The sequence below is a fragment of the Delphinus delphis genome, chromosome 3, assembly GCF_949987515.2.
Source record: "Delphinus delphis chromosome 3, mDelDel1.2, whole genome shotgun sequence".
NCBI lineage: Eukaryota > Metazoa > Chordata > Mammalia > Artiodactyla > Delphinidae > Delphinus > Delphinus delphis.
Genome location: NC_082685.1, coordinates 125590498 through 125616783, shown reverse-complemented (window position 1 = coordinate 125616783; position 26286 = coordinate 125590498). Strand labels below are relative to the sequence as shown.

General features: G+C 41.7%; 1 protein-coding gene and 1 pseudogene across 2 annotated transcripts in view; both read right to left on the bottom strand.

Moving 5' to 3' along the window:
- Positions 1 to 719: 719 nt before the first annotated feature.
- Positions 720 to 2494, bottom strand: LOC132422225 (tyrosine-protein kinase RYK pseudogene; annotated as a pseudogene).
- Positions 2495 to 19769: 17275 nt separating this feature from the next.
- The window catches only part of ELOVL7 (ELOVL fatty acid elongase 7), a 72255-nt gene continuing 65738 nt past the window's right edge, over positions 19770 to 26286 (bottom strand). For both annotated transcript variants that reach the window (XM_060009453.1, XM_060009454.1), the window contains 2 exons: positions 24824 to 24960; positions 19770 to 22480 (listed from right to left, as the gene is read on the bottom strand). In XM_060009453.1, the coding sequence (XP_059865436.1) occupies positions 22271 to 22480; positions 24824 to 24960 (347 nt within the window). In that variant the 3' untranslated portion in view covers positions 19770 to 22270. The remainder of the gene's footprint in view (positions 22481 to 24823; positions 24961 to 26286) is intronic.

The window sequence follows — 26286 nt, the reverse complement described above, 5'->3', positions numbered from 1 at the left end:
AAAAGGCCAGACTGTGTCATAAAATACACCATAATGATGCTTCCTTATGATTAATTCATGTTAAATATTTAGCATGAATACCAGGTTTGTGATGTCGTATGCTTCCAATTGCATCACATCAGTAAGAACACAATGTCAGTTTGTTCCAGTATCTCCGATGCTGGATTTAATCACTTTGGTTAACGTGGTGCCCACCAGATCTCTTCATTTTAAAGGTATCTTTTCCCTTTATACTTAATAAGTAACCTGTTGGGTGATACTGTGAGCCCATACGAATATCCTGTTCCCCAACAAACTTATACCCATGGTTTTAGCATCCATGGATCATCAGTTATTACTGATTGCAAATAGTGATTTGCAGTAGTGGTGTTTGCAAATAGTGATTTTCTAATTCTATCATTCCTTCTACATTTTTTTTTTAAAAAACTGTTTATTTATTTTGTAAGAATGTACCCCTAGTCCAAAGTTAACTATGTTTAAAAAAATTTTTGGCCAAAAAATTTACAAAAACATTTTCAGTTCAACCTAATGAAAGTGATGTCTAGAAAATATTTGACATCGTTAAGTCTGCCTTAGATAGGGCCGATTCTAAAGCATTCCTAAGGCACGGTGTTCTGGAAGACAAATGTGCTTCTGTGGTGCTGCGTGGCGTATGCAGCAGCCGTGACTGGCTACAAGTGAGCCCTGGCAGGCTCCTTCCTCCTAACGCTGGGGGACTGTGAGAGGAGTCAGACGTAGGCCTCCAGGGCTGCATGGAACTCTGTGAGACACTGGACCAGCTGCTGGAACTTGGGCCTCTCCTCCGGACCTAAGGCCCAGCAACAAGCCATCACAGCAAATAGTTCAGCAGGACAGTTGATCGGCTGGGCTATTCGGTAACCATCTATCAGGTACGCGGCCATCTCCAACGGGTCGATGTCCACATAGGGCGTTTGGCCCAGAGTCATGAGCTCCCACAGCGTCACTCCAAAGGCCCACACATCACTAGCACTGGAGAACTCATTATTAACCAGACTTTCAAGAGCCATCCACCGAACTGGCCTGTTTTCGTTGTCCCCCAGACAATGAGAGTCCATAGGGAACAAGTCTCTGGAGAAGGTATTGTCTGTGATCTTAACTTGAAGTGTGTCATCCATGACACAGTTCCTAGCAGCCAGGTCTTCGTGGATGACTTCCCTTCTGGCCAGATAGCTCATTCCACAAGCAATCTGAATAGCCACGTGGACAGGTCTTGTGGAGAAATTGCTTGTGGATTTTCGGCCTCTACTAATCTGCACTGCCGTAAAAACAATCTAAGATTCCCCCAATTCATGTAAGGCAATATCACCATGGGCTTTTCTCCTTCTTCTATACAGACATGAGTAATAGGAAGAAGATTCCTGTGATGAAGACCTCGTAGCTTACAACTTTCAGTAAGCATCATTGTCACCTGAATTTCAGAAGCTTGATCTTTACCTGTTTTTAACAAATGCTTGTTTTTCCTTATTTGGATCTTTTTCATCTACTAAAATCCCATGGAAAACACGCCCAGAAGTACCTTCTTGGAGTACATCTTTTAGAGTTATCCTCTCCCTGGATATTGCGATATCCTTCACCTTAGCTTTGGCTTTCAAAAGAGTGACACTTCTCAGGTCATTCTTCTCTATCCGCAAGGTGGGATAACCTGAGGAGCTGGCGATAGGAGTTGCATTGTTGGGTGTGTCGGTTCTCAGATACTGAGTCGTCTGGTTAGATGGCTGAGACAGCCCTTGGGAACTACTGCTGGCACTGATGCTGTCATCCAGTTCAATCCTTTTCATATGAAGAAGGTGCAAAACAGCTAATATTATTGCTACGAGAAATATTACTGCACAGCAAACCCCTACGCTGATATAAAACACACACGTAGAAGTGGTTGGAGCCGCATGTACAGGATCATAAATAGTTCTGCTAGTGTTTTTGTCCAAGGATGACGTTTTTACTTCTTCAAGTTTTTTGTAGCACATTTTCCTTCGTTTAAAATTTAAGACTGTAAAGTTTTTTGAAGAATTTACTGTCAAGTTGAGCTGCATTAGTATCATAACCTCAGAATCTACTTTGCCAGTACAGGAAAGCTCGACCCGAAGCACTGATAAAGTGCGTGGAGCTTCCCCCTGAGCAGAAATGTTGACCTGGGGCACGTCCATAGCCAGGAAATTGTCTACTTGGAATCCCAGCTTATATTCAACCTTGGACTTTGCATGCCAAGTGAAGTGCAGGAAATTTGCCTCTCTGGGTACTAACAGGTTAAAGGATAGGGCGTAGTGACTAACAAGATCATTTCTCACATAATAAAGTTCTGCAACAAGACCGATGAGCCGGCGCACCTCGTCCTTTCTCAGGTAGACGCTCACGCCAGGCCCCGCGTACGCGGGAGGCAGCGCCGGCGGCCTCGGGGCAGGGGCGGCGGCAGGGCCCTCAGGCCGTGGGTCCACGGGAGGCGGCCCCGGCCCAGCGGCCGCGCCGTCCTGCGCATGGCCTCCGCCGCCGCCGCCGAGGAGAAGCGTGGGCCGCCCGCCGCGCCGCCGCCGCCCACTCCCGGCCCCGAGCCCCTCACAGCCCCGAGCCGGAGGCGGCCGCCCAGCTCATCGCGCCGCCGGCCCGTGGCAGCCTGCCGCCGCTTCAGACCGCAGGAGCGCGCCGCCGCCGCCGCCGCCACCTCCTCCTCGGCCGCATCTTCCGCTGCGGGAGGCGGGCCTCCTTCCACATTTTTAACTGGAGTTCTTTTATAAAAAAGAGCTTTCCTCCCTTCCCCTCACTGCCTGCTTTTTTGAGTATGACTATGGACTCAGGGATTCCTTGTTTATTTATCAAATTATGATCCATTTCTGTCATTTGTCTTTTTGAAACCAGCTCTTGTGTTGTTTCCATATATCCCCGTTAGTTTTTAAATAGTGTCTTTATTTCTGCTACAAGATATTTTAAGCTCATATATTTCCTTCTCCAGACCTGGAAGCAGCCGTTTCTCCAAGAAGTTCCCATTCCTTTTAACTGGAAATGGTATTTATTATGCCATTTCTCTTTGATACAAAGTTTTGTTTTGTTTTGTTTTTATCTTTATCTGCCTGACTCCTACATCTATCTCCAAGTTTGTTCCAAACTCGGGCAGGTGAAAAATAAGGTGTTATGTATTAAACCCTTTACCCTTCAATACCTGACCCAGTGTAATATAGAATAGGCTCACAACTTATCTTTACAGTACTATATTGATTCAACAAATATTTTTTGAATGCTTACACTGTGCTAAGCACCCGGGATAAAATTTGAAACAAGACACACACAGTCATGGCCTTCCTGTGCTTACAGTCTAGTGGAGAAGGCAAATATGAATCAAATGATCATATAAATATTTAACTACAAACACTGTAAATCTCTAAAACTAGGCACACTGAGTTCTAGGCATACATCAAGGAGTCTGGCATATTCTGGGTTGGGAAGGGTTCCCTTAAAATAGGAACTTAGAAGGACTTCCCTGGCGGTCCAGTGGTTAAGACTCTGCACTTCCACTGCAGAGGACACAGGTTCGATCCCTGGTCGGGGAACTAAGATCCCGCATGCTGCGTGGCATGGCCGATAAATAAATAAATAAATAGGAACTGAGATCTAGGATCTGAAAAGTGGATAGGAGTTACTCAGTTCAAGGGAAAAAGGCGTGTGTGTGTGTGTGTGTGTGTGTGTGTGTTGGGGGTAGTGGTGCTGGTGGCAGAGGGTATGGGAGTAGTGAGTCTAGCAGGTTCTGAGGTAAAGAGAGGAAATTGGAATATCTGAGAAACAAGAAAAATGCTGAGGTCTTTACTGTCATAAGCTAGGGTAAGGGACTATGGGGTAGCTGGCAGGCTGGGCAGATGCTCACTCCATAGGACCCTGAGGGCACAGAAGTGAGATTGGAGTTGATAATGCTGAGAGTTTAGGAACACATAGGTACACAAAGCCAATAAACAAACATACTCCAAGAGCCTTCAAAGGCAGTGTGGAGGTCTCTGGAGGAAGAGAAAGAGATGGATAAGAGCTGGAATTTTGTGTGGATCTTCTGCAGGGAGGAGGAAGGGATAGGTGAGAGGTTACGGGAGGGAACAGTCTGAGCACAGGGCTGACCTTCACCCTTCCCTTACTCTGAAGGATCTGCCCTTGTGCTCTCCTAAGATGTGGCACCACTGAAAACCTGGTCCTGGGCTTCCCTGGTGGCGCAGTGGTTGAGAGTACGCCTTCCAATTCAGGGGACACGGGTTCGTGCCCTGGTCCGGGAGGATCCCACATGCCGCGGAGCGGCTGGGCCCGTGAGCCATGGCCACTGGGCCTGCGCGTCCGGAGCCTGTGCCCCGCGATGGGAGAGGCCACGACAGTGAGAGGCCCGCGTACCACACACACACACACACACACACACACAAAAAAACAAAACCTGGTCTGTCTCAGCCCTGTAGAGGTGGAAAATTTTAGCAGAGATAGCTGGGAGGAAGGGAGTCCAGAGAATAATCTGAATGATTCCTTAAAGCTACATACAATCTGTGAGGCATGTGGGAGTGCTCTAAAAAAAATTTTTTTTTAAGTTTTCCAACTCCTTTTACAATGCTAGCAGAACTGACACCAAATCTGATTGACATAGTAAATGCAAAGAGAAAGGAGTAACATACAAGTTACCATCTTAACCATTTTCAAGTGTACAGTTCAAGTAGTGTTAAGTACATTCACGTTGTTGTGGAACCAATCTCCAGAACTATTTTCTTTTCTTTTTTTTCTTTTTTTTTTTTTGCGGTAAGCGGGCCTCTCACCGTTGCGGCCTCTCCCGTTGCGGAGCACAGGCTCCGGACACGCAGGCTCAGCGGCCATGGCTCACGGGCCCAGCCGCTCCGCGGCACGCGGGATCCTCCCGGACCAGGGCACGAACCCGCGTCCCCTGCATCGGCAGGCGGACTCTCAACCACTGCGCCACCAGGGAAGCCCTCCAGAGCTATTTTCATCTTGTGAAACTGAAACTCTGTACCCATTTATCCATTGATGGACACTTGAGTGGCTCCCACCTTTTGGCTAATGTAAAGAATGCTATGAGCATGGGTGTACAAATACCTCTTTGAGTCCCTGCTTTCAGTTCTTTTGTATATATACCCAAAGGTGGAATTGCTGGATTACATGGTAATTCTATTTTTAATTTTTTGAGGAACTATTATACCAAACTTTTCTCCATTGCAACTGCAAAAGGATTTCAATTTCTCCAATTTACCAATCTTTATTGGTTCCTGTTTGGGTTTTTTTTTACATACTGGCCATCCTAATGAGTGTGCATTTATTTTTAAAGTACACATGTTTATTGTGGAAATTAGAGATACAGAAAAATATAAATGAAAGAAAAAAGTAAAAACAAAACTGTTTTTAAATGTTCCATTTTAAAACGAGAAAGCATAGGGTTGCTATGTAAACATAAAAAGAACCTTTGTTTAAAGAAATGCAAAGAGATTAATTAATAGAAGAGTGAGCAAAGGACAGGCACGGGAAGGTTACCAGGGATGAAACAGAAGTAGCCAATATTATGTAAAAGGGTTGGTATCTGGTACTGGGGAGACGAGGGTAGGAGCCTGCCTAGTTCACTGGCTACTTCCACCTGGTGAGGACACTGTTGAAGGGGCCTCCTGCAGCTACTACAGCTGGAGGGGTGTCAAAAACACTCTGCTCTGCCCTGCACAGACTATAACCCCAACCGGTTTATCCACTGAATACAAAAAAACGGAGGCTAGACAGCCAGAGGAAACATTTCCTTCCCTAACACCAAAACAAATGATATATTTGGAATGCTCCGCAGAAAATACAGAAGAGAATCGAGCCCTTTAAAAGCTCTAAAAACACAAATGAGGTGGTCAAACTACACATTTTGTTTTAGAGATAAGAATGCTGGGAAAGAATTTTGGAAAAGCAAGAACATTAAAGCACTTTGTCCAGACTGCAATGCCAGACAATAGTTTACCCTGCACTCATTCAATTATCATGCCGATAGCGAAGCAGCTCACCGGGGGAACTCTGGAGGCGCAGCAGCTCCCACTGGAATCTGAAGCTATGTGGTGGTCTTAAAACAGGCCCCAAAATGCTTGGAAACACCTCCTGTCAAGAGGCGGCCGCTCTGTCTCCCGAATGAATCCAGTGGGCTTATGACTGTTTCAGCTGATAGAGTATGACAGAAATGATGCCATGTGATTTCTGGAGTTGGGTCCTGAAAGGCTATGCAGATTCCCCCCAGTTTTCTTGGACCACTCACTCTACAGAAGTTTCTTTACTGGGTCCTCACTCTAGAAACCCAGCCACCATGCTGTGAAAAGCCAAGCTTGGGAGAGGCCAAGTGTTGGCACCAGCTGACAGCCCAGCTGAGCCCAGCCTTGGCGTCATCTCAGCCCAGGTGCCTCACATGTGAATAAAGAAGCCTCCAGATGATTGCAGCCCTCAGCCTTTCAAGGCATTCCCAGCCTTCTGAATCTTCAGAACAAGAGGCCTCAGTCATGGAAGAGAGATGACTAGGTCCTGTCTGAGTTCCTGATCCACAGAACCTGTGGTAGTTTATCTTTCAATGTCTTTGGGATCATGTGTTGTGCAACAGGAGATAACCAAACCAAATAGTTAAATTACTAGCACTACAAAGAAAGAAATTTCAACTACTGGTTAAGACTATTAATTCACCTGTGTCTAGTAGAAGAGTTAGTGGTGTTACAGGTACTTAAAAATCAAAGAACTTGGACGATTCAGCTAGCAGTCACTTTCTAGGAATGCTGTCCTCATTCCACAGATAGATTATTCTTACGGGTGAAAATCCTGGTAGGGCTGTGGAGATGGATCACTCTTGATCTTACGGCTGAGTCTCGCATCAGTGGAAATTCCCTATGTCTGTAGGGATTTTGCAATAATGTTTGATGACAAAGAGGATGTCCTGTAAGATTCCCCATGTGGGAAAAAGATGTTGTCCTAGGTGCTGTGAGCTTCCTAGACCTCAGTCTAGAGGAGAGTATGATGAGCTAGCCCCTCATTGAGGACTTACTTTCTTAAATGCAGTGGTGGACAGAGCTGGCTGGGGTTGAGGTAGAGAGCCTTTCTGCTCAGTCCCTTGGAGTCCTCTTGGGGTTTAACAGAAGACTGGAATGGCTGGTTATAGTGCTGATAAACCCTGGGAATCTATAGTACATACATAGGATGACAGATGGTCTATGAACAAACAAACTGTAGAATTACTTTGGATGTGATTATTTCTGGCTAGGGCGGGGGTGTGGGCAGTGGCAGAGGAGGGAGTGGTGATCCTGGTATACCCATTATTAAAACAGTTTCCAGTTTTGTCTGCATCTGTTATTGAACACACAGTGAATCAAACAAATATAACAAGTCAGGAGCTTCAATAAAAATTGATGGACCTTTGGAAGGATCTTAAAACGAGCTCATGACCATTACAGGATCATAGGTTAGACACTGAATCCATAGTATTTGCTAACAAATAAAATAATAATAATAATATATATACAAATATTAAGGGATTGTTATCAAAAGAATTTTCTAATAGTAAAAGCAGTATTTGGATACAAATTTAACTCTTTATTATGTAAAATTTTAAACATATGAATGAGTGGAGAGAATAGTATAGCAAACCCACAATTTCAATAATTAGCAACGTATGGCCAATGCTGCTTCATCTATAGCCCCACCCACTCTTTCCCAGCCCAGCTTATACCTGCTTCATTACCATTTCACTGGAAAACTGTAGTACTGTTTCTTAAGCTGGGGCCCCAAATAACTCACGTGACGTGGACTTACCCCAGACCTGTTGCTTAGAGCCAAACCTGAGTTCAGCCAAAATCAACCCAACCAACCCACAGACCCATGAGTGGAAAAATAAATATTTGTTGTTGCAAACCACTGAGATTTTGAGGTTGTTTTGTTAAGTAGTATTATTTGTCGATAGTTACCTGAAATTTATAACAAAATGTTAACAGTGGTCTTCTTTGGGTGGAGGGGATATAAGTAGATTTTTCATTTTCCAATTGTACTTTTTGTATTTTCCACATTTTCTACTTTTAGCTTATACTATCTTTTAAATTAGACTTGGAAAAATAATATATTTGAAAAGAAGAATTAGAAGGAAAAAAAACCAATGAAAATAATGAAGTCGTTTCTCCTTCCCAATTCTGTACTTAAACTAGAATAAACTTGTTTACTTTCCACAGTACATGCAAGGTACAATCAACTAAGCATTGAAAGTTTCACATTGTAAACGCTGTAAAAAAAAAAAATGTTATGTCTTAACAACCAAATCATTACGGGCTTGTCTTGGTGCCCTTCTTCTTGAAGGCTTCCCTATTTAGACAGATGCACTGGCCCGTCTTTCCTCCACTGCCTCTAAACCCATAAACCGCACATTTCTGCCTTGTTCTAACAACCTTTTCCATTTGTAGAACAAGGAAAGGAGAAACTGAAGGATCAATATGTTATTCAATTACCAAATAATTAGGGGTAAAGATTTGAAATGTAGCTCTTACAGTATTGAAGAATCCCACCATCTGGCTATATATAAGCCATGGTAATACTCTGCCCCATTTTCTTACCTCATGTATCAGAGTAGAAAGTTATTTATCAATACAGCCCATGTCTTTTTCCATATTATCCCACATTACCTTCGATTATTAAAAATTGTGTCATACATATGTTTGCCAGCTGGTTACGTACAGCCATAAAAACATATCCCCTACAAGGACACGTTTGAAAAAATTAGTGACAACATGAATGAGCCTGGAAGACATCACACTAAGTGAAATAAGCCAGACTTAGAAAGACAAATACTGCATGATTCGTGGATATGAGGTACCTAAAGTAGTCAAACTCATAGAAGCAGAGAGTAGAACGGTGGTTGCCTGGGGCTGGGTGGGAGGGGAAAATGGGGAGATATTGGTCAAAGGGCACAAAGTTTCAGTTATGCAAGATGAATAAGTTCTGGATATCTAATGTACGGTGTGGTAACTGTAGTTAACGATACTGTATTATATACTTGATATTTGCTAAAAGAGTAGATCTTAAGTGTTCTTACCACAAAAAAAGCAAGAAAGCAAGAAGAAAGGAAAGAAGGAAGAAAGGAAGGAAGGAAGGAAATGGTAACTATGTGAAGTGATGAATTTGTTAATTAGATTGATTGTGGTGATCGTTTCACAATGTATTTAAAACATCAAGTTGCATACCTTAAATATATACAATTCCTATTTGTCAATAATACCTCAGTAAAGCTGGAAAAAAGAAAAGAAAAATATGCATGCATACAACAATGAATTAGGCAAAGATAAACTCATTGTAGTACAGGTCTCACACATTCCTTAAGTGTTAGAGCCTATTAAGAAATGACAAGAGGGCTTCCCTGGTGGCGCAGTGGTTGAGAGTCCGCCTGCCGATGCAGGGGACACGGGTTCGTGCCCCGGTCTGGGAAGATCCCACATGCCGCGGAGCGGCTGTGCCCATGAGCCATGACCACTGAGCCTGCGCGTCCGGAGCCTGTGCTCTGCAACGGGAGAGGCCACAACAGTGAGAGGGCTGCGTACCGCAAAAAAAAAAAAAGAAAGAAAGAAAGACTCCTGTACAAAAATGACAATGTGACTGTGAATCACAGATATTCTAAAAGTAATTGTGATATTCAGTTTGGGGATTCATGTGTTTGACCCTAGGAGGAAAGACCAAGAAGAATCTGCATAATTAGTCCATAGTAGTCAACAGTAGTCCAGAAGAAAGAAATTGGAAGTCATTGAAGTGCCGAAGGAGACCACTAGATACGGAAACAAATCACACACCACACCACCAGCACCATCACCATCACCACCATCAGCATCACCACCAGCCAGCAGCAACAGGTGTTCCCTTCCCTCCTATAGCCAGGGACACAAAATTAGATACTACTCCTTTGAAGTAACTCTGATTCAACTAGGACAAAATATATTGCACTTTTATGCAAAAGTGCTCTCTAGTGAAAGAAATAATGGCAAACGAAATGTACTTTAAATGAGGAATTGCCTTACTAGGCTACTTTGCCTGTAGGTAGGAAATTGATTTACATTGTTAAAAATCGCAGTCTTAAAGCTTCTCTCTTGGCAACTGTGATTACTCTTACAATGGGTAGGGCAATTTCAGAAAGCATTTATCTTGATTCACTTTGCAAAATTGTACAAAGAAAGCTGGAGAGTTATACAGTACACAGGTGAGGAAAATATATGGAAAAGTACCATAATGTAAGCAATCAGTTCACAAGACACCACAGGGCTATCTACTAATGAAAATCAGAAACTGCATTGATCTGTGAATCAGTAGTCAGCCTGGAAGGCTGATTCAAAGACATCCAAGATGTGAGACCCTGAGCAGTTTATTCCAATGACATACATCAACCTTTCTGTGAGGACTAGATGTAATTTTACCTCTATATGTCAGGTATGATTCTTAGCCCCAAAACTCATGACTCCAAGAAATAGAACTGCTTCTGTTTTTTATAAGTTGAACTTAATGTCTAACCCTGACCTTTATCCTTATTTGCTTGATCCTATTTAACAGATAAAAATTTGCCCTCAGTTCTTTCCACGGTTTTCTGAAGGTATGGGAAGGTGGGGTGAGGGAGCATGACTTTTGTCATCTGACCTTAGACATGGCCCTCGCGATGCCCACTGACCTTCCCTCCCTCTCCCCATGGATTCAACATCCCCTTTCTACAGCCGCAAGGTCCAGAAATCTTTACTAGGCTCTTTCTGGACCTGTCTGACCAGATGCCCCCTGCAGCCATTTCTCCCCAGAGATACTATCAAAGGAAGGTGAAGGTCCCCTCTGCTCTCAGAAGCCAAAGGTATCTCTCAGCCTCTTCAGATCCATTTCCTCCCCGTCCCTAGAAAATTAAAATACCATTACTCCCTTGAGGATTACTAAATGTAACCTAGGATGTTTTTGAGAAGAATATGTGGTACGTGTACAGTATATTATTTAACATCACAGTAGAGCTTTGGGCAGCATTACATAATCAAACACATCCATATTTCTGCAGTAAAATATGTGAATATTCACTCTGTGTGGATGAATAAAAAGATGGTCTCTCCTTGCCCAAGTCAGATTTGGCCACCAAATACAAGTGCTGCAAATTTAAAACTTTGGGTTTCATAATCACAGACAAAGATTGTGGATCTGTAACTGAATTTGAGCAAGTTAGATATGAGTCTGATGTAACTCCGCTACAGTGCAATAGAAAGTCAAAAAAGGAAGGTGATGTTAAGGGCTCATAAGGTTTGTAAAGACATCACGGAGGAGAAAGCACTTGAACAAAGTCTGGATAACGTGTGGAATTTGCAAAGATCAGAAAATAAAAAGCATCCCATGTGAGGAATAGAAAGAACTTGATTATACTAAATATCATCTGTCATGAGGAAAGTGCAAACTAAAACAATACTGAGATAACACTATATACCTACTAGAATGTCTAAAATCCAAAAATCTGAAAATATCAAATTCCGATGAGAATGTGGAGCAACAGGAACTCTCATTCATTGCTGGTGGGAATGTAAAATGGTACAGCCACTTTGGAAGACATTTTGGCAGTTTTTTTACAAAGCTACACATGGTCTTACCATACAATTGTGCTCCTAGGCATTTATCCATTCGATTTGAAAGCCTATGTGCTCACAAAAAACCACATGTGAATGTTTATAGCAGCTTTAGTCATAATCCTCCCACACTGGAAGCAACCAAGATGTCCTTCAACAGGTGAATGCATAAAGAACTGTGGTACATCCGGACAATGGATCATTACTGAGCAACAGAAAGGAATGAGCTATCAAACTACACAAAGACATGGAGGTATCTTAAATGAATATTTCTGAGTGAAGCTATCTAATCCAAAAAGGCTACATACTGCATGATTCCATTCATATGACATTATGGAAAAGGCAAAACTAGAGAGATGGTAAATAGATTAGTGGATGTCAGGGGTTCAGGGTGGGGAAGGGTTGAACCGGCGAAACACAGAGGATTTTTTAGGACAGTGAAACTATCCTGTGTGACACTGTGATGGTGGATACATGGTACCACATATTTATCAAAACTCAAAGAGCTTTAAAGCACAAAGAGTCAACCTTAAAGGAGGCAAAAAAATTTTTTTAATTGTTTAGAAGGTGAGAGGTTCCCAGGATAGAAGGTAGAACGTGACAAAATAATCTATTACAAATATATGAAACAACCTCATTGAAGAGGATAAGGGGGGAAGGTGCTGACGTAAGTCATTGTGGAAATGAGTGGAGTCTGTAAATGAAAGGCAAAAGAAACTTTAGTTGATCAAGTGGGGTATGGGTTAACAGTTCTGAAACCACTATCCGTGTATACTAGGATTGAACTATTAAGTAAACACATGGCAGATGTTGGGGCAAGGTTTCTCAGAAGCAGTTACAGATAAGCAAGGAGCAAAGGCTAGAGTGATCCATTTAGTAATGGATTAGAATTGAAGATATTAGGGCTTCCCTGGTGGCGCAGTGGTTGAGAGTCTGCCTGCTGAAGCAGGGGACACGGGTTCATGCCCCGGTCCGGGAAGATCCCACATGCCGCGGAGCGGCTGGGCCCGTGAGCCATGGCCGCTGAGCCTGCGCGTCCGGAGCCTGTGCTCCGCAACGGGAGAGGCCACGACAGTGAGAGGCCTGCGTACCGCAAAAAAAAAAAAAAAAAAAAAAAAGAATTGAAGATATTAATATGAACTTATGCTTATCTTAATGTAGATACAGATGGTTACCTATAGAAACATTTATAGATATATGCATATGCACTGGTTAGTATACACACATATACGTCCTTGCTGTCAGGTGATAGGGTCTAGAAGCAATGACATCCCAGTAGCAGTGAGTACACCCGGTGCCAGCTCTTGGTTTCTAATACCATTCTCCAGTCAAAGGAACCAGGGCCCCTTGGAGAATTGGCTGATTCCAGGACGGGGGCAGGAAATATGCAAGATAAGTCTGGAGCATCTTGTAGTGCCAGAAAGTAAGGAAGTAGAGATATGTCAAAGTGATACAGGAGCCACCTGGAAGAGCTCCCAGTGGTGAAAGCTGGAAGAATTTGAGCAACAAAATAAATGAGGCAGTATTAGAATTATAACCAAGAGTATAAAGTAGATATTCATGAGTCCATACTACTGTAAATAAATGAGAGAATGAATAAGTGGGACAGAATAGGTAACTGACTCAGGCAGAAGAATTCCAAATAATTTATGCAGATACTTTGCCCTCAAGGGGAGGGCAAAGTATCTGCATGAATTATTTGGAATTTATGTATGTATGACTACATAGTCACTCCCTTCCAAAGAATAAAGTATAAAAGGAGAAAAAAAGAGTAACATTACCTCACCCAGGTGATCAGGGTTAACATCAACAGTGAAAAGTCATGGTGATAGTATGTACCCTTGATATGATATAAGAATGATACTTTACCTCTATTGTCTTCCTCCTAAAACCTAACAACACATGTAATCATGAGAAAAACATTAGACAAATTCCAAAAGAGGCACATTCTACAAAATACCTGACCAGTACTCCTCAAAACTGTCAATGTCATCAAAAACAAGGAAAGCCTGAGAAACTATGACAGCTAAGAGGAGCCTAAGGAGACATGACAACTGAATGCAGTGGTATCTTGGATGGGATCCTGGAACAGAAAAGAGCATTAGGTTAAAAACTAAAGAAATCTGTCTAAATAAAGTATGGACTTTAGTTAATAGTAATGTATCAGTATTGGCTCATTAATTGTAACAAATGTACCGTACTTATATATAAGATTTTTTTTTGATGTGGACCATTTTTAAAATCTTTATTGAATTTGTTACAATATTGATTCATTTTATGTTTTGGTTTTTTGGCCGCAAGGTATGTGGGATCTTAGCTCCCTGACCAGGGATCACACCAACACCCCCTGCATTGGAAGGCGAAGTCTTAACTACTGGACGGCCAGGGAAGTCCCTATAGGATGTTAATAATAGGGAAAACTGGGTAAGCATTTATGGGATTCTCTGTACCATGTAATTTTTCTGTAAATCTAAAACTATTGTGAAGTTTATTTTAAAAAAGAACCTAAGTCCTGCACATCCCAGATTTTGAGGCTTTCATCACTTTGCTTTTCTCATTACCGTCATCTATTGTCTTCTTGGCCATATACCCCTCCCTATTCAGAGCACTTTGTCACCTGGCTAATCTTTATTCCAAGATTCTTCATCATCTTTTTTTAAAAATTTATTTATTTTTCTTTTATTTTTTTGGCTGCATCAGGTCTTAGTCATGGCACACAGGGTCTTCCTTGAGGCGCACGGGATCTTTCATTGTGGCACACGGCCTTCTCTCTAGTTGTGGTGTGCGGGGTCCAGAGCGCATGAGCTCTGTAGTTTGCAGCACTCGGGCTCTCTCGTTGAGGCGCACAAGCTCAGTAGTTGTGGCGCGGGCTTAATTGCCCCATGGCATGTGGGACCTTAGTTCCCTGATGGGGGATCAAACCTGCGTCCCCTGTATTGGAAGGCGGGTTCTTCACCACTGGTCTACCAGGGAAGTCTCCCAAGATTCTTCATCATCGTGAGGCTCTTCAACATTCACATGGACAACCCATCCAGCCCATGCCTACCACTTCCTCATCTGTTCAATTCCAATAACCAGCATACAGTTTCCATGTCAGTCTCTCACTTCCAGAGCCATACAGTGTTACCACCACACTTTGAATTTCTGACCACAGCCTACATCCCTCGCCCATTCACCTTCTTCTTCCATAGTCATAGTTATAATCTCTGGTTTTAGCTTGACGTAGAGTCACCTAAAATAAAAACTACACTTCCCGGATTACTTTCTGCTACATGTGACCCATGTGACTAAATTCTGGCCAACGAGTTACCACTTTTGTTATTTGTCCTTAAATGGAGAGATCAAGTTCTTCTCTTATCCTCTTCCTCTCTCATGCTGGCTGAAATGTGTATATAACGGCTGGAGTTCCAACACCCATTTTGGATCATGAGATAACTATGGAGTGGAAGCCACATACAGCAGAGTCATCAGACAGAATGTTCCTGGGTCTTTGATACTATAGTGTAACCAGCTCAGCTCTGACTGCACATCTCTGGAACTTTACATGAGAAAGAATTTCTATCTTGTTTAAGTAACTGTTATTTTGGGTTTTCATCGTTCCTAGTTGAACTTACAAATCAGTTCACTCCCTTATTCCATCAACCCCTCCTTGCCCTACAGCACAATGGTTCAGAGTAAGAGCTCTGAAATCAAACAGATTTGGTTTCACACCAGCTCTACCACTTCATAACTGCATGATCTTGGGCAAGTTACTTAAATGCTATCAGCATCAATTTCCTTACCTGTATCTTCCTTATTGTACCTATCTTATAGGGATATTGTGAGGATTTCACCTCATGAGACACATAAGGAGCTTCGTAAGCACCACTGTCCTTTGAGAATCTTGGTTTCAGCTCCCATAATGCATCACTTTGTCTGCTCTTACTGGCATTCTCAACATCCTCCCTTCCTTGTCCTGCTGCATCTTTCTTGCAAATCCCCACCTTGGTCAGTGCAAGTCTTCTCAGTGCCCACACGATTGTGGGCTAACACGGTTATGCACATCGAGACCACTACAGATGTATGGTCTCCAGACTCAGCAGGGCTCTACTGGAGGCTGGGAAATATTTGACATCTCTGGCTGTGGCTAGGCACATCCATTCCCCACTGTATTTATGCAACTTTTCACTCTTCTCCTCAAGCCATCCCTAGAGGAAATAAACATGTTTATGCATCTTCTTTAAAGAAAAATTTCCCTCAATCCCTCATTTCTTTACCTACTACCCTTTATCCTCTCCTCATCCTAGCTCCTTGAAAGAACAGTCATCACACTACTGCCTGAGGAAAAGGAGAAGATTTGATGGAGGGATATCCCTCAAACTCAACATGGCCAAAACAACTCACCATGTAATCCTTCTTCCTGAATCCCAGTCAATCCTGGTCCTGGGCCTGCACTCTTGAAGCTGAAACACTGGGTTCACCTTACACATTTCCTTCAAGTTCATGCAGGCCATTTCTTTCCCTTTCTTGCCTGGAATTATCTTTTGGGCACACTCTTGTCTTCATTTTCTGTCTAACAAACAGGCCCTCACCTTTCATGAGTCATATGATACTACCACTTCTTTCAAGCCTTTTCTGAAGTCCTGCCGTCAGCCAGGGAGAACTATCTCTCCTTTGTGTCCCTACATTATGCAGATTAAAAACCACCACTTTTGCAGCTGGATCACTTGACTTGTTTACATGTTTGTCTCCCTCTATCCAAGTGTAAACCTCTGTGGGGATTGCTATTATTTGACTTGTTTTTTATGCTCAGTGTCCAGCACAAAACCTGTTACATACTAGGTATTTAACAAACTGTTGGGACTTCCCTGGTGGCGCGGTGGTTAAGAATCTGCCTGCCAATGCAGGGGACACAGGTTCAAGCCCTGGTCCGGGAAGATCCCACATGCCGCGGAGCAACTAAGCCCATGCGCCGCAACTACTGAGCCTGTGCTCTAGAGCCCGTGAGCCACAACTACTGAGCCCGCATGCCACAACTACTGAAACCCTCACGCCTAGAGCCCGTGCTCTGCAATGAGAAGCCACCACAACGAGAAGCCCGCACACCACAACGAAGAGTAGCCCCCGCTCGCCACAGCTAGAGAAAGCCCGCACGCGGCAACGAAGACCAAACACAGTCAAAATTAAATAAATAAATTTATTTTTAAAAAAAACTGTTGTTGAATGAATGAATGAATAAGTCAGTAAAAAGTGAGCAGAGGAAGAGAACCTGTAACAATAGCAAACACCTATTTGGTGTTTCGTGCATTCATTCAATACCAATTTTTTGAGTTCCTGTAATATGCCAGCCGTTGTTTTAGGCACTTGCAGTGAATAAAACGGACAAAAATGTCTACCCACAAGGAGGTTATTTTCTAATGAGAAAGACAGTCAATAAATAATATAAATAATAACTAAGCACACTGTATAGCATGTTAGAAGGTAATAAGAGCTGTATGGAAAAAAAGAGAGAGCAAGGCAAAGAGGGGTGCCAGTTGCAATAGTAAACAGGGCAGGCAGGGCCTGCCTCATTGAGAAAGCAAGATCTGAGCAAAGATTGGAGGGAAATGAGGGGTTTAGCCAAGGGCAAGAGCCCCCGAGGCAGAGGCAAAAGCTAAACCCTGAGGCCTAAGATGGGAATGTGCCTCATACAGTCTAGTGAACACAAGGAGGCCAGTGTGGCTGGGCCACAGGGAGCCAAGTGGGAGATGAGGACTGAGGGGCAATGGCAGGGGAGACAGACGATGGAAGGCCTTGTAGCCCACTGTAGAGACTTCAGCTTTTTCTCTGGGTGAAATCACATGCCATTGGTGGGTTTTGAGTATAAGTGTGACATGATCACTTTATGTTAAGAGATGACTTTGGGTGCTCTGTGGACAATGCCTTGTAGAGAGGCAAGGGCAGAAGCAGTGAGTTAGAGAGGAAGCTATTTCAGAAATCCAGGCCGACATGATGAGGGCCCAGAAGTGGTCAAATTCTGGTGATACTTTAAGAGGAAGCCTTTGATGTTGAGTGAGAAAGAGGAGTTGAGGATGACTCAGGTTTTTGGCCTGAACCAGCAGGAAGGCACGGCCCTAAAAGTTTTCCCTCTATTAACTCATCTAATCTCCACAATGAACTGATGAGGGAAGTAGTGCCAGGGTTCCTACTTTCAGTGGGGACACTAAGATAGAGAGGTCGTCCGGGTCACACAGTTCATAAGTGACAGAGCCAGGTTCTGACCAGGTGGCTGGTTCCAGAGTCGGTGCTCTCAGCCACTGCACCAAGCTCCCCTCCATGAAAGCAGCCTAGTTGGATACAAGGTTCTTATAGTCCGTGAAAATGCAAAAAGACCAAGGATAATTCTCTCATCTGGGCAAAACTATTTGGGCCTGAAGTAGGATATTTGGCACAATAAAAAGAAAGAAAGGAAAAGATTCATGGGCACGATAACACAAAGCAAGCGGAAGACACGCTGACCAAGATTCGTGCGGCTTTTAAGATAGAAGGCAGCAGGTCTGTGCTCACGGCCTTCACATTCAGGTAGTCAGATGCTTACATCATGCCTACTGAAGTTGTAAGTACTAAGCACAGAATGTCCCTTTGGGCAGCCTGGGCACTTGAAGCCAATACAACCTTGTACCAAGCCTTCTCTCTTAGTAACCACACTGTTCCCTAAATTAACTGAATCCTGTTGGCTTTAGAATATACACAAGGTACAGCAATATTTTCAAAATGCTGCAGCTTAAATATAGGAACAAATGCTCTTTTAGATGATAAGGGTGTTGCAGTTTGTAAAGATGGTTGGGCCATATGTGCAAGTACAGCCTCACCTGATACCAGGTGTCAGTGAAAGCCATGACCACACCCAGGTAGCCACATAAAAGTAAGAGCCCTCTGGTCTTCTCTCTGGGGCAGGCTGGTGTTACAGGACCTGTTGTGAGCCTGCTGCATTGTGATTGCATCTGCTAGAAACGTCTAGAAAAACTTTTGTCCCCACCTCCTCCCCAATCAACACATATACTTACGTCCTGAAGTGGAGGTACCAAAACCCTTGGTCTCTCTTGGGTAAGGATCCACCTTCTTTTCCTCCCCACTCAAGTCTGGTAAATCTGTATTCTTTGTGCTTATGTTATTTCATATTTTCACCAGTTACTACAGAAGGCTTTTAAATACATGATCTCATTTAAACCATACAACAATCCAGCCAGGAGAACTTGTACTATTATCCTCGTTTTACAGATGAAGAAACAAGCTGAGAGAGGTTAACTGGCTTGTTCAAGGTCGCTTGGCATCTAATATCCATGCCTCACAGCTTCAGATTCAACCTCCTTTCCACACTCCCACACTGCTTCTCTGAACTGTGCAGCACATCTCATCCTTGGTCAATCAGTCACCAGATTCAACTCTCCCACCAGAAGCTCTCTCACATCAGCCTCTTTCTTTCCAGTCACACATTCCAGCTCTCTTCCCCTCACCCTAATCAACTAATTTATCTCTGCCTTTAGTGTCTCAGGCCTCCACCCCACCCTACCAGGTGACTCTTCTTAAGGTACCACTTTGGTCATACCTCTCCTCTCCCCCAAATCCTTGGATGCTCCTATTTGCCTGAGGCATCAAGGGCGGATGCTGCAGCAGCACATCTCCAGTGTCAGAGCCCTCCTCCCTACTGGCCTCATCTCTCTGTGACACCTACAGGTGCCTCGCTCAATCTGGTCTGTTGGCCATTCCCTACACTTTCCTAATGCTTTCCTTCCCCTGGGCCTTGAGTTGTTATTTCTTTTCACTTAGAACACCTTGCCCACTAACCCACTCCCCATTTTGACAACCTGTACATCTTAAATACATGACCCAAATTTAAATACCTTCATGGAGCCTACCTGCTTGCTAAGTGCCACGACTTTCAATCATACGGCAACAGTCATATACTTCCCTGTAACATAATCTCCTCTGCCAGCCTGCAAGCTCCAGGAGGTCCCAACTATGCGGGAGGCATCTTTGTATTTTGTATCACTCTAATGTCTAGCACAGGGCTCTGAACATAACAAGTGTACAACAAATGTGTAAAATGATTTGGTTAAATGAATATTCATATTAAAAACCATCCATCCACGCAAACACATGCAGTTAGATTCCAAAATGAAAGACACACACATGTGCATGTGATACCACAAATTTATTATAATACACACACCAAAAACCAAACCCAAACTTTGACAGTATCCACAGAGTTTTCCACAGTCGTTAAAAGTAGTTAACAGAGATAAGGGATAATTGAAGAAATGTAACATCATAATCTTATAATTTATGTAACAATGTAGTTTGCTCAGTTAAGAATTCTACTCAGTTAAGACTGTAAAATGGCAATGTCCCACAGATATTTAAAATTTTACATTTGCATTTATTTGTAATATAGATATAGGTTCTAAAGGATTCATAGAGCTTTATGTCATAAGCCAGATTTTGCAGCTGGCCTTTTGGCCTTTTTATTTGTTAGGTAAGCAAACCCAAAGGCAAGGAAGTCCTGGAAAGTGGGATGAAACTCCAGCAGAAACTCTATGTGACCCACAGAGCTGTTTAATAAAACAAGGCCCATCCAATCCTACATCCAGTGATACCCATTCTAATCTGCTGCTGTTCATATGGAGGTTACCTCTACCAGCTGTGATTTCTTTTCATGTAACATTCTAGCTCTCCACTCCTATTCATATAATGTAGAATGTGATTCTGTCACATGTTGCTGTTAGTTCACAGGCACAGCAAACATTTTAAAGACTACACGGAGACAAGGAGGGGTTGTACAGTGCAGGGCAGAAAGTATGCAAGAGAAGAAACAAACTCTCCTGTTTTCTCTTCTTTTAGTTTTGCTTCCTTTTGGTCTTTACCCTACTGGGGTCTTTGGGAATTGTGTGTATGTGTAACAGCATCTACCATACCTCCTCATTTTAGCACTGGTTGGATTTGAAGAGAAAAACAGGAAAACACTTAAGGAACCCTGAGACTCTCACAGAGAAATAAATTAGAGCTGCTGTTTCTTTTAGCTTTGCTCTCCTGTTCTTTACTATTTATTAAAAAAAAATGAAATCTCCCCTTTTATCAACCCTCAAATTCTCATATTGTAAGCGAGTGAAGTCACTAAAGGCAAATAACCTTACTAATTTGCTGAGTGTGAAGAGAAAAGGCCATGGTACAGATTAATGGATTAGGAGGGAGACACCTACCTCTAGGAGTTTACAGTTGGTAAAAACTCAGCCTTTATTGTACAATAAGTATCACTGTGTGTTACACAATTACTGGGGTACTAATTGCTTACAGTCATACAAGCATAAGCAATCCTTCAAAATCAAGTAAAATAGAACAAGAAAAAAAAACACTGTGGAAAAATTCAGAAATGTCCAAATATTGCTGTTTCTTGGGCAAAACTCTACTGATCAGTAGTTGGGTTCTCCAACAAGAAAATACGACTTTTAGAAAGTAGCAATTTTAAAGAAATGAGAGCTATGCAAAATGAATTTCAGTCCCTCATTATATAGTTTATAAGGTTGAAAAAAAGAATTCCAGGCTGTTAATTAATTCATAATTCTGGAAAATATTTTTCCATGCAGTGAATCTATAACAATAACTATTATACAGTCTCTCTCTTGCTCTCTCTCATTATGAGAGAGACCCTTGTCACCAAATCTTGCCTGGATAATCTCTGTGCCACCATTTGCTTCCAGTTGCTTCACAAGCCACCCTTAACCCATCCCTGGGTGGTCTAAAATCATTTAGTGTGTGCCAGTGATATGAACATTTACACATCTAACCAATATATATTTAACCAAGATAATCCTTTAAACCATGATATGAGAAAGTGACATGACAACACCACAGACAACTATTTTTTCCATTGATAAATTCACCTCTTTCCCGAAATATACAAAGTTCATTGCAAAACGGTGATAGCAAAGTGTTCATTAAGCCATCAGAACAAATCACCTTGTTTTCAAAATAATAACTTAACCTTAGTTTCAAGTGCATCAATGTATTACCCTAAAGGATTGTCACTTTTAAACAGTTTACACAACAAAAGCGTTGTGAGGAAGTCTTACAAGCAAAACTGGTGCCGGCTACTCAAAAGATCCATTAAAAATTACCATTAGTGATTTTAAATGATAACTGATCAAAAATACACTGAACGATCGCCCTATTAGCTCTTTAGAATGGGAATTTAAGTTTAGAGTAAATACAGTGTCTTCTGAATATAGTCAACAAGCAACAAAGCCAGAGCCCACAGTTAAAGGTTTCCAGACCCGGCAGAAGGAATCTACTGTACGGCATGGATCTCTGTCCGTGCTCAAAATATCTAACGATATTTTTCATCTATACTGGACTTCTTTGAAGAGTACTCTACTGTTTCACATCCTTCTTTCAAGCTAACAAAATGTGTTAAATAAAACCTTTAGATTAGGTTTAAAAGCAGCTGAAAAACTGGCTGCTTTAGGCTCTAATTATCAGAAGACTGTTATCTGGGAGCTTTGGGCTCTCAAATATCAGAAACCCCAATAACTTATCATAAAAATACAAGCTCTTAGTTTTGAAAAATATACAAAATGCACTGCACATGGAAATATCTCTTGATTGTCAAGGAAGACAAGATATCAGTCTTATTCATAGATTTATGCTGTGCTTGAATTTCAGTGATCTTTGTTTTTGCAGATTCCATTTTTCACTGTTTTGGGTAGCCTCTGACCTTTGGTGTAAGCACGGTACCAAAAATGGAGAAAGAGCAGCAGAAAGATGCACCCGTAACTCATAATGATGTACAGAAAGACTGGAAACTGGTACTTGCAATCCTCCATGAAAAAAAACTGGCCTATGTGTATAGTGACAATAACGAACTGGACCTAACAGACGGAAGAATGAAAAGTATTGTTTAGCTACGAAGAGTCACAATGGAGCAATTATTTAATGCATTCTTTGTCTGCTTATGTTTAAACACTCTCCAACCACATCCAGGCTACTGTTGGACAGGGAATTTTATCTTTCAATCTAGCCTCTATGGGAATGACAGTGGGTGGAACAATGTCAAAATGCAGATGGGAATTTGGAACTACTATTCAGTCCTGCCAAAGTGCACAGCTCCAGGGGGAGCTATGTAAATGTCCCTGGAGCAGGGCAGTGCAGCAGCCCTTTCACACTCAGAGAACCATCAGTCTCTGACTTGAGTCCTTGACCGATGAAATGCATATAGGACCACTACCTTATGGCCTAATTTTCTAGGGCAGTTTGATTTCAAACATTCTGTCCTGTTGGTAGACTGGATATTTCCATTGGTGGGGAGGGGAATAAAAACATTCTAATTAGAGCCCCGCTTATTTTGTAGGAGCCAAAGCATCGCTAAGTCCTCATATCTGCCACCGGTCCTCCACCGTCATAGATAAAAAATACATCCTATCTGCCAACTGCAGCAGAGAATCTGCAAGGAGTGAGAGGGCATTGGTGACCCTCCTAGCGATGCCCAAGGGCTCTGTGTTCTAGAACATTCTACACAGTCTTAAAAGGGACATGTTTTGGGCTAACATCCAGATTTTTTGGATATATTTTTTCTCATGATTAAAAGGCAACATGCGTTCTGTGGAAATTTTGGAAAATAAAAATCTATACATAAAAATAAATAATGATTACCCACAATGTATCCTGTTATAACCATAGTTAAGATTTTCACATTGTTCCTGTTATAATCATCAGCTTTCCTTGCATTATCTTTTTTTTTTTTTTTTTTTGTGGTACGTGGGCCTCTCACTGTTGTGGCCTCTCCCGTTGCAGAGCACAGGCTCCGGACGCGCAGGCTCAGCGGCCATGGCTCACGGGCCCAGCTGCTCCACAGCATGTGGGATCTTCCCGGACCGGGGCACGAACCTGTGTTCCCTGCATTGGCGGGTGGACTCTCAACCACTGCACCACCAGGGAAGCCCTCCTTGCATTATCTTAAGGAACTTTTAGAACATTCCTGTGCGGTAGATACAATTATTCCTCTCATTTTGCAGACGAGAAAATGAAACCTTAGAAAGTGTAAGCAGCATCCTCAACATTCTATGCAGGTGTGTTTGTGTAAATATTATCAACATATTTGAAAAAATAATGAACAACATGTATTCTTTTTGCTATATAAGTATTTTTCCACATTATTAAAAAGTTTCTACAACATTTAAGAGTATGTTAAGTGAAAAAAAATGCCTGATACAAAATTCTGTATGCAGGGTTTCCCTGGTGGCGCAGTGGTTAAGAATCTGCCTGCCAATGTAGGGAACAGGGTTCGAGCCCTGCTCTGGGAAGATCCCACATGCCGCGGAGCAACTAAGCCCGTGAGGCACAACTACTGAGCCTGCGCCTCTAGAGCCTGTGCTCCGCAACAAGAGAAGCCACTACAATGAGAAGCCCGCGCACCGCGATGAAGAGTAGCCCCCACTCGCTGCAACTAGAGAAAGCCCGCGCACAGAAACGAAAACCCAACACAGCCAAAAATAAATAAATTAATTAAAAAAAATTCTATATGCAGTATAGATGTTCTAATTTCTCTGCAATGAGGACATATTACTTTACAATCATAAAAAATGCTTAAAAAGAAAGGATTTGTGAATAATTTTCATGACTTTGTAATATTCCCAAGCAGGAATTAGAATAATTTACTTCTTCATTTCCTTATGGTTAGTTATTTAGGGTGTTGTCACTTTTGTCAATATGTATATTACACCACCATTCTACACCTTTAATTCCCACAGTACTTTTACTAGTTGGAGGAAAAATAGACTTATAAATGTTAGGACTAGATAGGCAGGCACACAGAAAGGCTCATAATCCTCTCAAAGTTACATTCCCTCAAGGTCATTTAGATCTAGAATATGGAATGTCTAACTTCTAATTTAATATTATGTATAATGAGGTTCACATAATTTTGAACATAAATATTTTTATTTTATATAAATGCATAAAATAGTATAAAGATACCCACGCTAGTTTAATTGTCTGAGCCTCTTGGCTACCAAATAGGCTTTGCTTTCAATAAAGTTCCTGAGAAAAGTTCACATAACAAAGAAAGGACAATGATGGGATGCCATAAGAGGCCAGACAATTTATATCCCTGTGTTTTGTAAACTTTGCTCTTTAGTTAGTATCCTCATTCGTAAGGAAGACAAGGGACTCCAGTTTAGTTTCATATCTGGTTTTAAAGAAAATTAATTACTCACAAGCTGTAATGATGTCAAATACTTTTTCCACCACAAATACTTCTGGTAGGCTGGTCCCAATGCACACAGTCCATAGTAGGAATACATGACTACATGTACGGCTGTATTTAGAAAGGCATGGAATGTTCCCAAACCACCTGGAAAAAAATATTGTAAAATAGGGGCACTGTTCCTTAAAATGAGACATATTTGTGTCTGAACTGAAATTTTGGTATAATTATTTCTTTAATTTTATTAGGAAGAAAACTATATATGAAATATCTCTATTGTTAAATAGCTATAAAATTAGAGGGAGCTGGATAATACATCCAGTTAGTAAAACTAAAATACAAATCTTGTAAAATAAATTAGCATGACTTTATTCTGTGATATCTTAACCTTAAAACAGTCTTATGATTTGGTTACTTTAACAAACTAAGTTGACTTCTTTTTAAATATAATATATTGCTAAGTAATAGTAATCAAATTCATTTTTAGTGAGAATTAACATATATAAAGCACACAAAGTACACCAATCTTAAGTGTACAACTTGATGATTTTTTACATATGTATACACCTGTTACCACCACCAAATTCAAGATATAGAACATTGCTGATGCCACATAAAGTTCCCATGTGCCCCTTCCAAGGACATACTCCTCCCAATGTAACTTTTATTCTGACTTCCATCATCAACTATTAGTTTTGCCTGTTACAAAACTTCATATAAATAGAATTACACAGGATGTATTCTTTGTGGCTACCTTCTTTCAATCAACATACTGTTTTTAAGATTCAACCATGTGATTGCCTTTTTATTGCTGTGTAGTATTATGTGATATGAATGCATCATAATGTATCCATCCTCCCATTAAAAGACATTTGAGTTATCTTCAATTTGGGTTACTATGAATAAAGCCACTAAGAATATTATTTTACATAACATTGTGTGGAATCAAATTAACTTTTTCCATTCTCAATAGTTTTCCATCAATACTTTTAGTGCCACAATTTTTTTCTTTTTTTTTTTGCCGTACTGCGTGGCATGCGGAACTTCCCTGACCAAGGATCAAACCCGTTCCCCTGCAGTATGCAGTGGAAGCATGGAGTCTTAACCACTGAACCACCAGGGAAGTCCAAGTGCCACAAAATTTTGGCAGTAAAACCACTGGCTTTCATTACCAAGCTGTGCTAAGTTTGCTTTAATCAATCATTGTTTTTCCAAAATAAACATTTATTAATTGTTAAATCATCTTTCCTTACTGCTTCTATTTGACTATTATCAATTGTGCCTTCCTATCCTGGTTTTCCTCTTCTGATCTCACCACATCTCCCACTGATCACTTTCAATTTAGAATAGAAGAAAAGGACCCTGGGGGGAATATAAGCAAAGATTGTTACAATTGTGTTTAGCTGGATCAGTAGTACAGTGGAAGAGGTAACAGAGTGTTCAGTTGATGGTAGGGAAAAAAACCAAAACTCT